The 14,614-nt window shown below is 41.2% G+C and overlaps 1 protein-coding gene across 1 annotated transcript in view; it reads right to left on the bottom strand.

Annotated features, from left to right (window-relative positions):
• LOC138170838 (zinc finger protein 665-like) overlaps positions 1-14,614 on the bottom strand; it is a 17,299-nt gene that overhangs the window by 2,232 nt on the left and 453 nt on the right. The window contains 3 exon segments of the mRNA XM_069100345.1: positions 48-836; positions 3,486-3,611; positions 5,019-5,145. Of these exon segments, the coding sequence (XP_068956446.1) occupies positions 48-836; positions 3,486-3,611; positions 5,019-5,052 (949 nt within the window). The 5' untranslated portion in view covers positions 5,053-5,145.

Genomic DNA, 14,614 nt, shown 5'->3' with positions numbered 1-14,614 from the left:
AGATCTCTCTCTGAAAGTCTTCCTGTATTTATTATATTCATAAAGTTCCTCTCCAGTATGGATTCTCTGATGTTTAGCAAGATTTGAACTCTGTGTGAAAGCCTTTCCACATTCATTACATTCATAAGGTTTCTCTCCAGCATGTATTCTCTGATGTTTAACCAGATTGGAGTGCTGTGTGAAAGCCTTTCCACATTCATTACATGCATAAGGTTTCTCTCCAGTGTGGATTCTCTGATGTTTAGCAAGATTGGAGTGCTGTGTGAAAGCCTTTCCACATTCATTACATTCATAAGGTTTCTCTCCAGCATGAATTTTCTGATGTTTAACAAGATTGGAGTGCTGTGTGAAAGCCTTTCCACATTCATTACATGCATAAGGTTTCTCTCCAGTGTGGATTCTCTGATGTTCAGCAAATTTGGAGTAACATCGGAAATTCTTTCCACATTGATCACATATGTAAGATTGTTCTCCAGTATTGATTCTCTTGTGTTTAGCAGGAGTAGATCTCTCTCCGAACGTCTTTCTAGATTTGTCACATTCATAAGGCTTCTCTCCAGTGCGGATTCTATGCTGTACAATAAGGGAAGAATGTACACTACAAGCTTTACCACATTCATGACACTCATGTGGTTTTTCTTCAGTATTCATTCTCTTATCTTTAGCAACACTGGAACTCTTTCTCAAAGCTTTTCTATGTGGACTGCATTCACAATCCTCTCCAGTGTGTATTTCCTCATGCTTAGCAAGACCAGCCCTGTCTTCTGTATAGTCTTTCCATGAGGTCATTTTCAGGTTTTCACTTGTCTCCTTCACATCACACCTGGTCTCTGCATCTGATGGAAACAAACAACACATACACATGTATAAATATATCCTCTTCTACTGGCAGAAAATACAATTATTTGACTTTCAATTTACCCAACCAAAAAGAAGAATTTTCAAACTGAAATAGGTAGAATTGATCATTTTAAAATGTTATTAGTTCATATCAATATAAGATAATTTAATTAGCACAGAGTTCCACACACAGTCCAATCACACTGGACCCTCACAACAAACTTGAGACACTGGCAAGGTGAGGGTTCTCAACATACTTTCCAAATCAGGCCATGTGCTCTGAATGACTAAATGACCTCACTCAAATTCCTGAAGCAAAGACTAGACCTCAAACCTAGACTGGATGTACTCTGTCTGTGGTACTAGGCAGATGTTCTCCATTTCACCTTCAATCCTTTCTTTAAATGCATTTTATGACAAGTTTATTCTGTTGTGTTGTTTTCCATGTTCTGTTTTGACCACATTTGATATTCTGTCACACGGTCATTCTTTGTAAATTTCATGCTAACCTGAGAAACAGATCTACTCTTTTCAGTTGTCTTGCAATAATTTTCAGTTATATCCACATTTTCTTATAATCTATTCAAATTTCTAAATATTATGCCATTTCTTGCAAAGATACCAAATAGTCATATTATTTCCCTACCATATCTTTAAGCATAATGAAATTTCCTAGGTAGTCCCTCTTAAAATTAATTTTTTTGTTGTAAATAAAACCCCATCATGAGTGCCAACCCTGTTTTTTTATTATCTTTTTTTTGTATTAGATTCTGTTATAGCATATAACTTTTCTTAGGATAGCCATTATCTCTTTATTTTTAAAATTTATCTTTGAATGTCTCTGTTCCATAAATAAAAAAAGAAAAAAGAAAATCTTTTTAATAAACACAAATCTAAAAATCTTTCCATTTTCCATGTCTTATCATTCTGCCATGAAGTGACTAGCACTCTGCACCATTAGTTTTTCTTAGGGAATCAAGAATCCCTTAGGAATTGGTAATGAGGGTACAAGGAGTTTAAGCTAAAAATTCTTTATTGCTACCTTAAATAAATAATGCTGGATTTTGTTACAAATACATGTTTCCACTGGAAAAAAAAGCATGTGCATAATTGTAGCATAATAGACCTAATTAAGAAATAATCAGGGAAACTAAAATTTGCTAATACTTACCATACACAATGAGGTAATATCAATACTGAACATACATATACCAAATGGAATAGCATCTAAATTCTTACAGGGAATGTTAAATGAGTTACAGTAGAAAATGAACAGTAAAACTATACTAGTTGGGGATCTAAACTTGCTCCTCTCCAAACTAGATTAATCTAATTGTAAAATTAACAAGAAGTTAAGGAAATTAATAGAAATTTGGAAAAGTCACATGTGACAGGCCTCTACAGAAAAATGAATGGGACTAGAAAGAGTACAATATTTTTGTGGCTATAAATGGCACCTTTAAAAAATGACTATGTTTTAAGGTATAAAAATGTCACAATCAAATGCTGAAAAACAAGTGTTAAATGGATCCTTTTCAGCACATAATGAAGTAACAACTATATTCAGTAAAGCGCAATGGAAATATAGACTAAAGATTAATTAGAAAGTAAATAATCTAATCTTAGAGAATGAATGGGTGAAAGAAAAAAATCACAGAAACAATAATTTTGCTAATAATGAGACAACATATCAAAATTTACAGAACTTAGGGGAAATTTTGTATCTCTAAATGCTTACATCCATAAAACAGAGAAAGAGCAGCTCAATTAACTGGGCATGCAATTGAAACATCCAGAAAAAGAATAAATTTATGATCCCAAATTTAAACACCAAAATAGAAATGTTGAATATCAAAAGAGACATTAATAAAATTTAAAAATGATCTAGTAAATAAAACTAGGAACTGGTTTTATATTAAAAAATAAACCCAGAATGGGTAATTTGAATTAAAAAAAAAGAGAAAACCAAACTACCAGTATCAAAAATTAAAAGGGTATCAAATATATATAAAATCATGTTTAAAATGCTTTAAATCATTTTTGATTAGAGAAATGCAAATTAAAACAATGGTGAGATAACATCTCACACCGATCTCTGATCAGATTCACTGAAATATTGAAGGAGATACGGAAAAATTGGGACATTAATACACTGTTGGTGGAACTATGAACTGATTTAACCATTTTGGAGAATAATCTAGAATTATGCCTAAAGAGTTCTAAAACTGGGGTGGCTAGGTGGCTCAGTGAATAGAGCACTTGCCCTGGAGTCAGGAGGACCTGAGTTCAAATCTGGCCTCAGACATTTAACACTAGCCATGTGACTTTGGGCAAGTCATCTAATCCCAATTGCCCTGCCCTTCCCCCTCCAGAAATAAAGAAAAAAAAGTTATAAAACTATATTTCTACTCAGCAATACAACTATTAGGCCTATTTTCTAAGGTGATCAGGTAAAAAGGAAAAGAACCTATATGTTCAAGAATATTTATAGCATCTCTCTTTATGGTAGCAAAGAACAGGAAATTGAGGGGATGACCATCAAATGGGGAATGTTGTGGTATGTGATTGTGATAGCATACAACTGTGCTGTACTTTCCCCTATACTTTTATGTTAGGTTGCAGTCTTTTCAAGTTAAATAATTTACCATCAGTGTGGCAGGTGATTTTATGCCATTCTTTGTCCTTCTTGAAGGAGTCTGACAACATTGCTGAAAACATCATGCTAAAAAGCACAGGAGGAAGTACACAGCCTTGCTTCACTCCACTGGTGACTGAAAAAGTATGAGAGCATCATCCGTTATCAAGTGCCTGTTTTGGCCTTAGCTCCATTCCTGTCTATTTCCGGAACCTTATCACCTACAATGAATGACCTTTGTCTGGTTCTAACCCTCATGGGACTTGATTACAACACATGCTGGGGATCACAAAGGGCTCTGGGCTCCTGGAAGGTCTTGTACTATGGCATAAATGGAGTCTCTACCTTCTGTCTCTCTAAAGTCAGGGTCACCTACATGAATCTGGACAATGATTCTCCAAAAATCAAAGAAAGAATGGGCTATCCATAGAAGAAAGGAACTTGGGCCAAAAGCTTATGCAAGCCTTAGTCTTGGATCACTTCCAAATAAGGTAGTAGTCTTTAGTCATACTCATGTGATGTGGAATGGAGACAGAGAGAATCATGAAACCCAGCTGCCTAGGTTCACTACAGATTTAGGTTACAGAATTTCAGCTGGGCCCTCACCATGGCAAGGCAATCCTTTGACACCTCACTATCCCACATACCACTGCAACTTTCCATATCTATTCACTCCCCACCAAAGTTTCCTTATGGCTTGCTCCCCGCCACCCCCCCCCCCACTCTCTCAGCAGAGAGCTTAGCCTCACATTTCCCTGAAAAAATTGGACATTTACTAAGAATTCTGTTCCCTTTGTTATCCACATGGAAATTATGTGGGAATTTGGGGGAAGTAGGAAGAAAGAATAAAGACAAACCTGCTATGCTAGGCAGAACTTGGAGTTATGAGCTACAAATGTATGCTTGTCAAAAAGAAGAACACACAAAAATCCAGATGCTTCCCAAAGAGGAAGGGGTTACTTTGTGAGTTGGGGGTAGTTCATTTACTGATGAAAAGCTGATCAGTGTTCAGAGATTTTGCAGACAAAATTCATGGCCAGGTAGAGATTAGATTAAGATTAGTCCCAAGTAGAAGATTCTGCAACACTGCTTTGATCTTTGACTTGAAGCTACCTAGAACTGGTAAGAAAACAGTTCCAGAAGCAACAAAGGAAACCTGTAGCTTCCTATAACATAATGCAAAGACTTTCAAAAACGTAGTAACATTTATTTGTTATTTGATATGGCCCGTAGAATTTTATAGATCAGTATCTTCATTATATTACATTTCTGGTTCATTCATCATACATAAAACTTAATTTAAAACTGAAATATAAGTCTAGCTAAAAACAGAGGAAAATGCAGAAAAAGAAATAGAGAAAAAAGAGGAATAGAGGGAAATTCTAGGAAAAGCAGGCAGTGGAAGAAGCCCGTCTCAAGCAGAGGAGACCAGCACTTTTCTCTTTCTAAGAATTGATAAATTATCAAAACCCTGAACACTAGGGAAGGAATTAAGATACTCCTTTGATGGCAGAATCAGTTACCAGGAAAAAGAGTTCCTTACCTAGGGAAAGCAGGTTCTGGGATTTCTCTGCCATGACATTCTTGTTGAGCTCTTTCTGAGAAGGGGCCAAGCGGTGCCTGTTTCCCTGGGTAAAATCCACAGTCACATCTTTGAACGTCACCAACTCCTAAGTCATCAAAAGCCAAAAGATAATAGAGCAAAAACAGACTTCAGAATTCATCTACTCCAACCATAATCAAATGACAGGAGGAAACTGAAATATAGAGAAGGGATTTGCCCATTGGTCATAGCTCTCATGAATCTCAGAGCCAATACCTGAAATCACCCATAGTCATTAAAAGTTGAAGGAAATCATTTTATATTTTCAGTTGGAATAAAATTGAGAAATGTCTTACTATGAAATGCTAGTTCCTAGAGAATCAGGGAGATATGTTCTATCAAGAAAGCATGAAGATCTGTGTAGGGAAAAGAGAAAAACTGACATGAAATTCCTTCCTCATTTGAACTGTTGTAAGTGATATACTAAGAAAATTTCATGAAGTTTGTGAAAAGTTAGAAAGTCTGTATATTGTGGAGATAAAATAATCCTATAAATGAAGAATTTTACAAAAGGAATAATATAGTTAATTTCCTAGAAGTCAGAAATAGGGGCAGCTAGGTGGTGCAGTGAATAGAGCACTGGCCCTGGAGTCAGGAGGACCTGGGTTTGGATCCGGCCTCAGACACTTAACACAAAAACTAGCCGTGTGACCTTGGGCAAGTCACTTAACCCCAAGTGCCCTCCAAAAAGCAAAAATAAAAAAATAATCTAGATGAAAAAATGAAGAGGATTCTTAGGAGATATTAGCCCAATTCTGAACCAAACTAATTGGTATGAGACTGTTTCTAACTAAATGAAGAAGTTATCAATGGTTATGTTGAAGGCTTGAGGTGACTCTGGATATGAAGTGGCAAGGCCACAACATCTTATGTCTTTGCTTTGTAATTAATTGTTTTCCCTTTTTAATGGCATATGTTCCTCAATGTTCACATTTATTCATATGAAAATAAAAATAACTAAGATAAGGGAAAGGAGGCTCCCTTTACTTATTAAAAATGCAATATTTTATTAACTGGGGTTGGGGTTGAAGCTAATTCATAAGAAAGACATTGACAGTTTCTTTGTCAAAAACGAATGATCCAAACATACCCCTTGATCTCTGGAACTTGGAAGAACAAGAGTTAAGAGACAGACTGATGCGTGACATATGGGAGAGCTTGGACAGATCTGAAAATAGCGATGCTCGGAAAGGGTCTAGTTCTCCAACCTGCTCCACGTTGAACACGTGCTTAGCCAACATGCTTGGTGAAGGCTCTTCCCTTTTCTTTTCTTCCATTTCCACCATAGTAATATAATTAATTTTAAGAGACATTCTATTATTTTTTCACTTGTCATCATTTTGATTTCTTCTTTAAAAATCTGCTTTGTACTCTATTTGTAATCTCTATTTTATGTGTGACTTACTTTATTTCTATAATTTTACTTCTGAGCAATTATGAAGAATGTATTGATGATTTCACACATTCCAAGATTCCCAAGAATTTCCATGCCTTTCCTTTCACTGGGGTCTTGTGCGTCTGGGGCTACTCCATTTTGAGAATTATCTTTTTTATACATATGTGTCTGTAGTCCCAGGTGTCAATGTGAAAAATCCACTCCTCAATATAGAGAAGTTCTGTTTGAGTTAAACAAAATTATTTATTAAAAGGGAAAAGTCATCCACCTCCAAAACCAAGGATACAATGGAGCCCAGAGCCCAGGAGGGGCAGGGGAAATTTATGTGTGAAAACCACAAAAGGGAGAGGTTATGATAGAGAAAAGACAGTCCTTTCCAGGAACAGGTGGGCCACAGAAGCAGGATATTTTGCAGGAACAGCTGACAAGAAGGCTGGTTTAAGCCAGTTTGAGGGGCACAGCTCAGCAAAGTCAGCCAGTGAACATCAGCAAAGGCCCCTGGGAGGGAGCCAGGCTTGGTTCACTGCAGGATTCTGATTGGTTCCTTTTGGCAAATAGACTTACTCTGTGTCCCCAGTATCTGGATAGAAAGGTAACTCATGGAAAACAGACATGGTAGTCTCAGGAGTATTTTCACACCCAACATCATTTCCAATGCAAGAAACTCAAAATAGGAACATGCTACATTATCCTGTTGTGCAACCTGTTTTGGGAAAGTCAACCCCACCCCCCCACCCCCCCCCCCCATCTGTTATGCAAAATCTCTCAAACCAGGTCTAGGTCAGTGCACCACATGAGCCTGGAGACTCAGCAACAGGGACCTTGCTTTTGGTTTTTTTTTTTTTTTGCTTTTTGGAAGGCAGTTGGGGTTGACTCACCCAAGGTCACACGGCTAGTTTTTGTGTTAAGTGTCTGAGGCCACATTTGAACTTAGAACCTTCTGACTCCAGGGCCAGTGCTCTCTATTCACTGTACCACCTAGCCACCTCAATAGGGACCTTGTTACCCCATTCACTTCCACTCCTCTGTGGCCCCAAAAAGACACTGTGCACTCCTTGAATGGTGTGAACTCTCCCTGTGTGCGAGAGCCACCGTCCTGTCAGACTGAAGGCAACTTGCTTTGGTTCCCAAGCTGATGGAGCAGTGACCTGGATATCCTCATTCCCCCCCCTTTCGTGCCCCCCCCCCCCCAGGACTGAGTCAGACTTCTGCATTTTAGCTCCTGTATTCACAGTGTGGGCTCTCACTTCAAGGCCATCTTTGTACTGATTGGCAGTTGTTTGTCTAATTCAGTCCTGACAGAGCTTTTCCACCCTCTTTCCCTCTCAATCCTCCCCCATCCATCCCCAACGCCATGGGTGGGGCCATGGCCTCTGACTGCCCCCTCTCCTCATCTGTCACTTGGCTCCAGGACTTTGGGACTCCTGACTGACTGCTCTCTCCTCCAGCATCTGCTCCAGTGTCTGGGGGCTCCTCTGACCCTCCCTCCCTTTGCAGCTTCCTTTCCTGTGCTGTCTCTTTCCATCAGAGCCAAAGACTGTCCTTCCACTTTTGTCTTTTTATCTGGATTATTGACCACTATTATAGGCCACCCAGATTCTTAGGGGCCGCTAGGGGCACCATAGTGCATAAATGCTGGGCCTGGAGCCAGGAAAACTCATCTTCCGGAGTTCAAATGTGGCCTCAGACACTTCCTAGCTGTGTGACCCTGGGCAAGTCACTTAACTCTGTTTGCCTCAGTTTCCTCATGGGTAAAATGAGCTGGAGAAGGAAATGGCAAACCACTCCAGTATCTTTGCCAAGAGAACCCCAAAAAGGTCAGGGAAAGTCAGATGTGACTGAGCCAAGACTAAAAACACTCTCCTATGATGAAATGGCCTCTCATTTAACTTGACAAACAGAGCTCCATCTTCATTCTCTCTTAGCTGCCTTGGCTCCCACCTTCCTTTTGAAGGCCTCAAACTGGGTGTCCAGGACCCAGAACATCCAAACAAAATGGAGTTCCTTCTCCTTCCCTTGGTGTCTGCCTTCCTTAATACTGTCCAGAGCAGCTTTGCCCTGCATCCCCTCATGCTCAGACCCAAGGGGTAAGCCCAGTCTGCCACCTCTTCTCCCCTTACCAGATTTGTGGCCAAGCTATGGATTTCACATGCCAATGTCTCTCTGATCCAAGGCCTCCTCTCCTTGCTGGGGCAGCTGTGCTTATGCCCCCCACTTCAGCCTTCCCTGACTGCCCAAGTCTGCTGGAGGGGCTACCCACCTCAAGACTGCTCAGTCCACATGATCCCTTCGGCCACTACAGGGCAGGTGTGACCATGTCACTTCTCTGTGCCTCTGTACCACCTCCCGGATCAAACGCAACACCCTCTGTTTGGCATTCAAAGCCCTTCATGACCCAGCCCCACCTCCCTCTCCAGTCTTCTCAGACCTTAGCTCCTGACCCATATTCTTCAATCCAGGCCTCCTGATGGTTCCACTAAGACACCTGATCTCTAGGCTCTGGACATTTCCCCTTTTGCTCCCCACGCCCAAATTGCTCAGCTACTGCCCTGCCTTGGGGCAGGGACTGACTTTTGCCTTTAGTCATCCCATGATTTTGCACAGAACCTGATTCACAGTAGAGCCTTAATAATTGTTTACAAATTGACTTATCCTTGAAACAACTGTGAGGCACTGTAATCATCATCCCCACTCTTACAGATAGGGAAACTGAGGCAGACAGAGGTTAAGTGACTTTCCTAGGATTACACACACACACACATGAACTCAGTTCCTCCTGAATCCAGACCTAGCTCTCTATTCACTGGGTTACTCAGCTATTTATAATACCCATAAAGAGTAGATACAAGGAGAGGTGAGGTGGTAAAGTGAGTCGGGGGACCTGAGTTCAAATCCAGCCTCAAACACTTAAGACTAGCCATTTGACCTTGGGCAAGTCACTTAACCCCAACTGCCCTGCTGTAATGTAATGCCAAGCAAAGGCAACTTCCCAAGGTTCAGAATGCCAGCATAGAGGCTCTCCATTTTATTCAGTGACAAATTAAGAACAGAGAAGAACAAAACATGACATCATTCAAAATACAGCATTTACTAAGTGTGATTAAATAATCTCCAAGGACTACCCCACCCCAGGACCTTCCAATCATTCGATCAATTACAAAGCCCCTGTTCTAAATACTTTTCCACCCCTAGGCTGTACCTTCATTTAGTCCACCACAAAGCCCCTCTTCTCAAATGGAGATTAGTTTCTAATCATAAGTAAAGTACATTCATTTGTTCAACCACAGAACACAAAAAGGTCAAAAGTTCCCCACCCCTGGATCACAACTGAATCTGCCCCAGAGTTACAACAAGTTTAAGCACAGCACTTAATACCCAAATGGAGGTCTTTTCTTCATCTTGACACGAGGCAAGTTCTCAGCCATCTTTGTTCCTGGGGAGACAAAGCTTAGCAAGGCCACAAGATACATTGCCAGTCTCTTCATTAATTCATCCTCTGTCTGCAGAACAGTCCTAGGACCCCTGAAAACATTAGCAAAACCCTCTTCCAGGATTTCTGTAAACATACAACAAGAAAATCCTTCTTCAGGGCTTCTGAACCAACAGAAAGGTTCCCAGACCCCTGCAACAACAGCACTGTCCTTCACCAGTGGACAGTATTCACTCTCTGTCTGCAGGACAGTCTCAGTAGCTCTGAACCAACAGAAAGGTTCCCAAACTTCTGCAACAACAGCACTGTCTTTCACCAATGGATAAATCTGGCAAAACAACATCAAAACAGACAGGCAAAGTACCAGCATAACAGCCATGTCTCCTCAGTCCTTGGCAGCTCTGGGTGGCAGGTCTCAAAAGTCCTGGGCAATTCAAAGTGGCCCTCAGCAAACCTCTCAGTCTCTCTCTGCCTCCAAAAGGTGCTGCTTCCAAAAAGTTCTTCTGCCTCTCTCTTGTGTCTCTCCAAATCTACGTCACCAGCTCCTCCCAGTTCAGCCCTCTCTTTTTACGTCAACAAGTCCATCCCACAGGTGGGATTAACAAACCCTGGGTTTTAACACAATCAAACCAAAAAACAAGCCAATACAGGGGAATCTTTAAATGCCATTACTATTACACCTGCCTCCCCCCCCCCCTCCAAAAAGCAACAACAACAAAAAAAAGGTAGATAGAAGGTAGTCTTCTAGCTGTTGGAGGATCAGAAAGACCTGCTGAAATTGGTGCCTTTGAGCTAAGTTTTGAAGGAAGCCAATAATCCTTTATTAAAAAAATTATGCTGAAATTTAGGAATTCTCCCTTTCTACAAAAATGGAAAAAAACAGATTGTTTCTAGGTGAAATCATGAATTAAGTTCCACTGGCTTTAAAAAGCACATGATCATTTCAATGTGTCCATTCAAAGCTTTTTGGCTTGTCTATACAACTTTCCCAAAGACCTTCTGTTCTCTTCAGGGTATTTTAAGAACTGCTCAGTGAATAGAGCACCAGCCCTAGAGTCAGGAGGACCTGAGTTCAAATCTGGCCTCAGACACTTAACACAAAAAAACTAGCCATGTGACCTTGAGCAAGTCACTTAACCCCAATTGCCCTCCCTTCCCCTCTCCAAAAAGGCAAAAAAAAAAATTGCTTTTATGGCTCTTTTCTTAGGGGGGGCACTGTGGAGGGGAAGGCAAGGCTATTTCTAATTAGGGGAGGCTAATTCAGTGGAAGAATCCTGGGCCAGGAGTCAGAAAGATCTGAGTTCAAATTCAGCCACAGACATGTACTAGCTGTGTGATCCTGGGCAAGTCACTTTAACACTGCTTGCGTCCGTTTCCTCAATGGTGAAATACATATAATAATAGCACCTACCTCATAGAGTCGTTGTAAATGTTGCCCCAAGTGTAGTTTTTGGAAAACATACCTGACTCCATTTTTTTCTGACAGAACATTTCTTTGCCTTTCAGCCTGATACTTTTCTGAAGAAGACTGGAAAGGGATGATTGGAGCAGGTTATGACAAGTTCTGAGTGCTCAATGGAGCATTTTGTGTTTGACCTGGCATGCAACAGGGAGCTGGTAGATGTTAGTGTGTGTGTGTGTTTGTGCGTGTGATCAGACCTGTATTTTAGAAAAGCCCTTGTAGCGGCAGAACGGAGGGTGGATTGGAAATGGATGATGGGCTACTTTTCTATTCCAATCCGTTTTAATCAGCTGGTGAATTCATAGGGTAGTAATTGTTCATAATTATTCACATTATACTTCTTTATCAACATACTTTTAGTCAATCAACTAATACATGTATGTTCAGGAATAATAAAATAAGATCGGTTCTTTCTCATAAAAGATCCCAAACTCTTACAAAAGGCCCCAAAGTATAAATTACAAAATCATAAATTCACTCTAAATCCACTTGCTTAATCATAGGAGGCTGACTACCTGGCCTCCACCCTTTCTTCCTGCTAATCAGGGACCAAGCCCAGCATGCCAGAGGTGACTCAGTGATATGCAAAGTCCCCCAGCCATTGCATTGCCCCTCTGGCCTTCAGCACCCCCTCATTGCCCAACATGGGGCCATGGGTATGAGCACTTGGCCAATGAGTGACCCTGGTTGCTAGTCTATGGGCCTGACTTTCTACAGGCCCACTGGCCCATGCACATATTTGACATCTGTTTATCAGCCCAGCCTGGTGGTCTGCTTATCAGCTTGGTAGGACCTTCTGAGACATCTGTCAAGCTCTGCTCATTAACCTGTTTATCAACCAATGAGACTCTGCATTTTGTGTAGACCCTCCTGGAGGATCAAGGGAAGGTCTACCCCTGTATTTTTAGTTTTCTTCATCTCTATTGTTTGGGTATCAAGCCCTAAAAAAACCAAGACCCTGGAGGAAGGGGGCATATCTCCACTGGTGAGGAAGATTTGAAAAGCTATTCATTAAAGAGGGCCAGGTTCCTTTAATAAATGGTTACTGGTTCAGAGCTCTGCCTCAGTGGTTTTTCTTAGAAATTGGACATTTTTGGGCCCACAGATTCAAGGAGGTGATAAGTTTGAGATTGGTAGACACACCATCATCCTCTGGCCATATAAAAATGGAAACAGTTTATCTTTTTTTTAGCCCCTTGTGATTTTTCAGTCATGTTTACCTTTTTATGCTTTTCTTGAGTCCTGTGTTTGAATGCCAAATTTTCTGTTCAGCTCTGGCCTTTTTTATCAGGAATGCTCAAAATCCTCTATTTCACTGAACATCCATATTTTTTTGCTCCATAAGATTATACTTAATTTTGTATGGTAGGTTATTCTTGGTAGTAATCCTAGGTCCTTGGCCTTCCAGAATATCGTATTCCAAACTCTCCATTCCTTTAGAGTAGTGGCTGCTACTCCTGAATGATCCTGGCTGTGGCTTCATGGTACTTGAATTCTTTCTTTCTGGCTGCTAGCAGTATTTTCTCCTTGACTTGGCTGTTCTGGATTTTGGCTATAATATTCCTGGGAGTTTTCATTTTGAGGTTTCCTTCAGGAGGTGACCCATGAATTCTTTCAATTTCTACTTAATCCTCTGCTTCTAAAGTATTTGGGCAGTTTTCCTTTAGAATTTCTTGAAATATGATGTCAGGCTCTTTTTTTAATTCACGGTGGCCTAAGTAGTCCAATGTTTCTTAAATTCTCTCTTCTTGACAGATTTTTCTGGTTGGTTTTTTTTCCCTATGAGATATTTCACCTCTTTTCCCACTGTTTCAGTCTTTTGATTGCCTTTCAATGTTGTTCATTATCTCGTGGAGTCATCAGCTTTCATTTGGCCATTTTTTTAAAAAAAGGAATTATTTTCTTCCAAAGTATTGGTAATTGTCTTTTCACTTTTTTGGCCTTTTGGAGGGCAAGTGGGGTTAAGTAACTTGCCCAAGGTTACAAGGCTATTTTTTTGGTATGGGTGTTAAGTGTCTGAGGCCAGAACCAAACTGGGGTCCTCCTGACTCCAGGGCGCAGGCTTTACTCACTGCACCACCTAGCTGCCCTATTTTTCATAACTTTCTTGCATGACTCAGTGTCTCTCACTTTTGTCTTCTATCCCCTTATTTGACTTTGGGGGAAAAAATTGTGTGTGAGCTCATCTTACCTATTTATGTAATTATCACTGGGCTCAGGTTCCACCTGCATTTTCCCTTGAGTCTCCTCATCGTCTCTATGTTTGGCTCCTGGCATCCCCACAGTAGCTACAGTGTGGGCAGGCCCCTTTTTTGTTTCAAAACATAGTCTTGTAATGGTCCTTCAAGGCCAGAATTTTGGTATACTATCATTAAAGAATTCCATGTAACAAATACATTATGATTGTGTCAATGTCATCAAGAATTCTTCTCTCAAGAAATCAAAAATACTCCCTTCCGCCTGTCTTTCAAAACTTCCAAATCCCTTTCACTTTCAAACCCACTCCTCAATCTTCCCCTCTCTCTTGCTAAAAATCTCTCCAGTGGACTGATTAAATCCCTTCAAAACAGAACTTCTTTGTCTCCTTTCATATTCTGACCTGCTTTCTCTCCTTCATACCCAGACCAGCTATAAAACCCATCTTTATTCCGCTGAATTCTTCTTATTTGTAAGATTAATGATAACATTGTTCTTGCCTTTTAGGATTCCAAAGAGCTCACAAACGCAGCATCTAACCGTTTATAATGCCACCTCCAGTGGGGCTAGAGACACCCAAGCAGGAGAGACCCTAGCGGGAGGGCTGGGACTACCGACACCCCCACACACTCCCACCCCACTGTGCACATCCGAGAGGCAGGTCACTACTTAGGGCGAGCTTTCGAGACACCGGCTCCTCTTCCGTCTTCCCAGTTTTTTTTCACCCCACACCATTTCTAAGGCGGGGGGGGGGGGGGGTGGGGGGGGGGGGGAGGGAAAGGAGAATTTCTTTTTATCTTCCGAAACGAATTATAACCTAAAACAGCTTGTAACTCAGGGACAAGTAAGTCGCCTTGGTCCCTTTGTCTTTCGTTTCCATTCCAACTGGACAGGGGCGCCCCAAATTAAGCGAGGGCAGAAACAACCCCCCCACCCCCTGAGACCAACATTTCCTTCAGGGCGCCCGTGGAAGAGCGGAGAAGGAGGTGCAGTGGGAGCCCCAACCGGGAGCGGGGTACGGGGGGGGGGGGGGGGGGGGGGGGGGGGGGCCC

This window comes from Petaurus breviceps, unplaced genomic scaffold (assembly GCF_028583685.1).
Source record: "Petaurus breviceps papuanus isolate PSGF00001 unplaced genomic scaffold, PetGlider_PUasm1.0 398, whole genome shotgun sequence".
NCBI lineage: Eukaryota > Metazoa > Chordata > Mammalia > Diprotodontia > Petauridae > Petaurus > Petaurus breviceps.
This window is presented reverse-complemented; position numbering and strand designations above follow the sequence as displayed.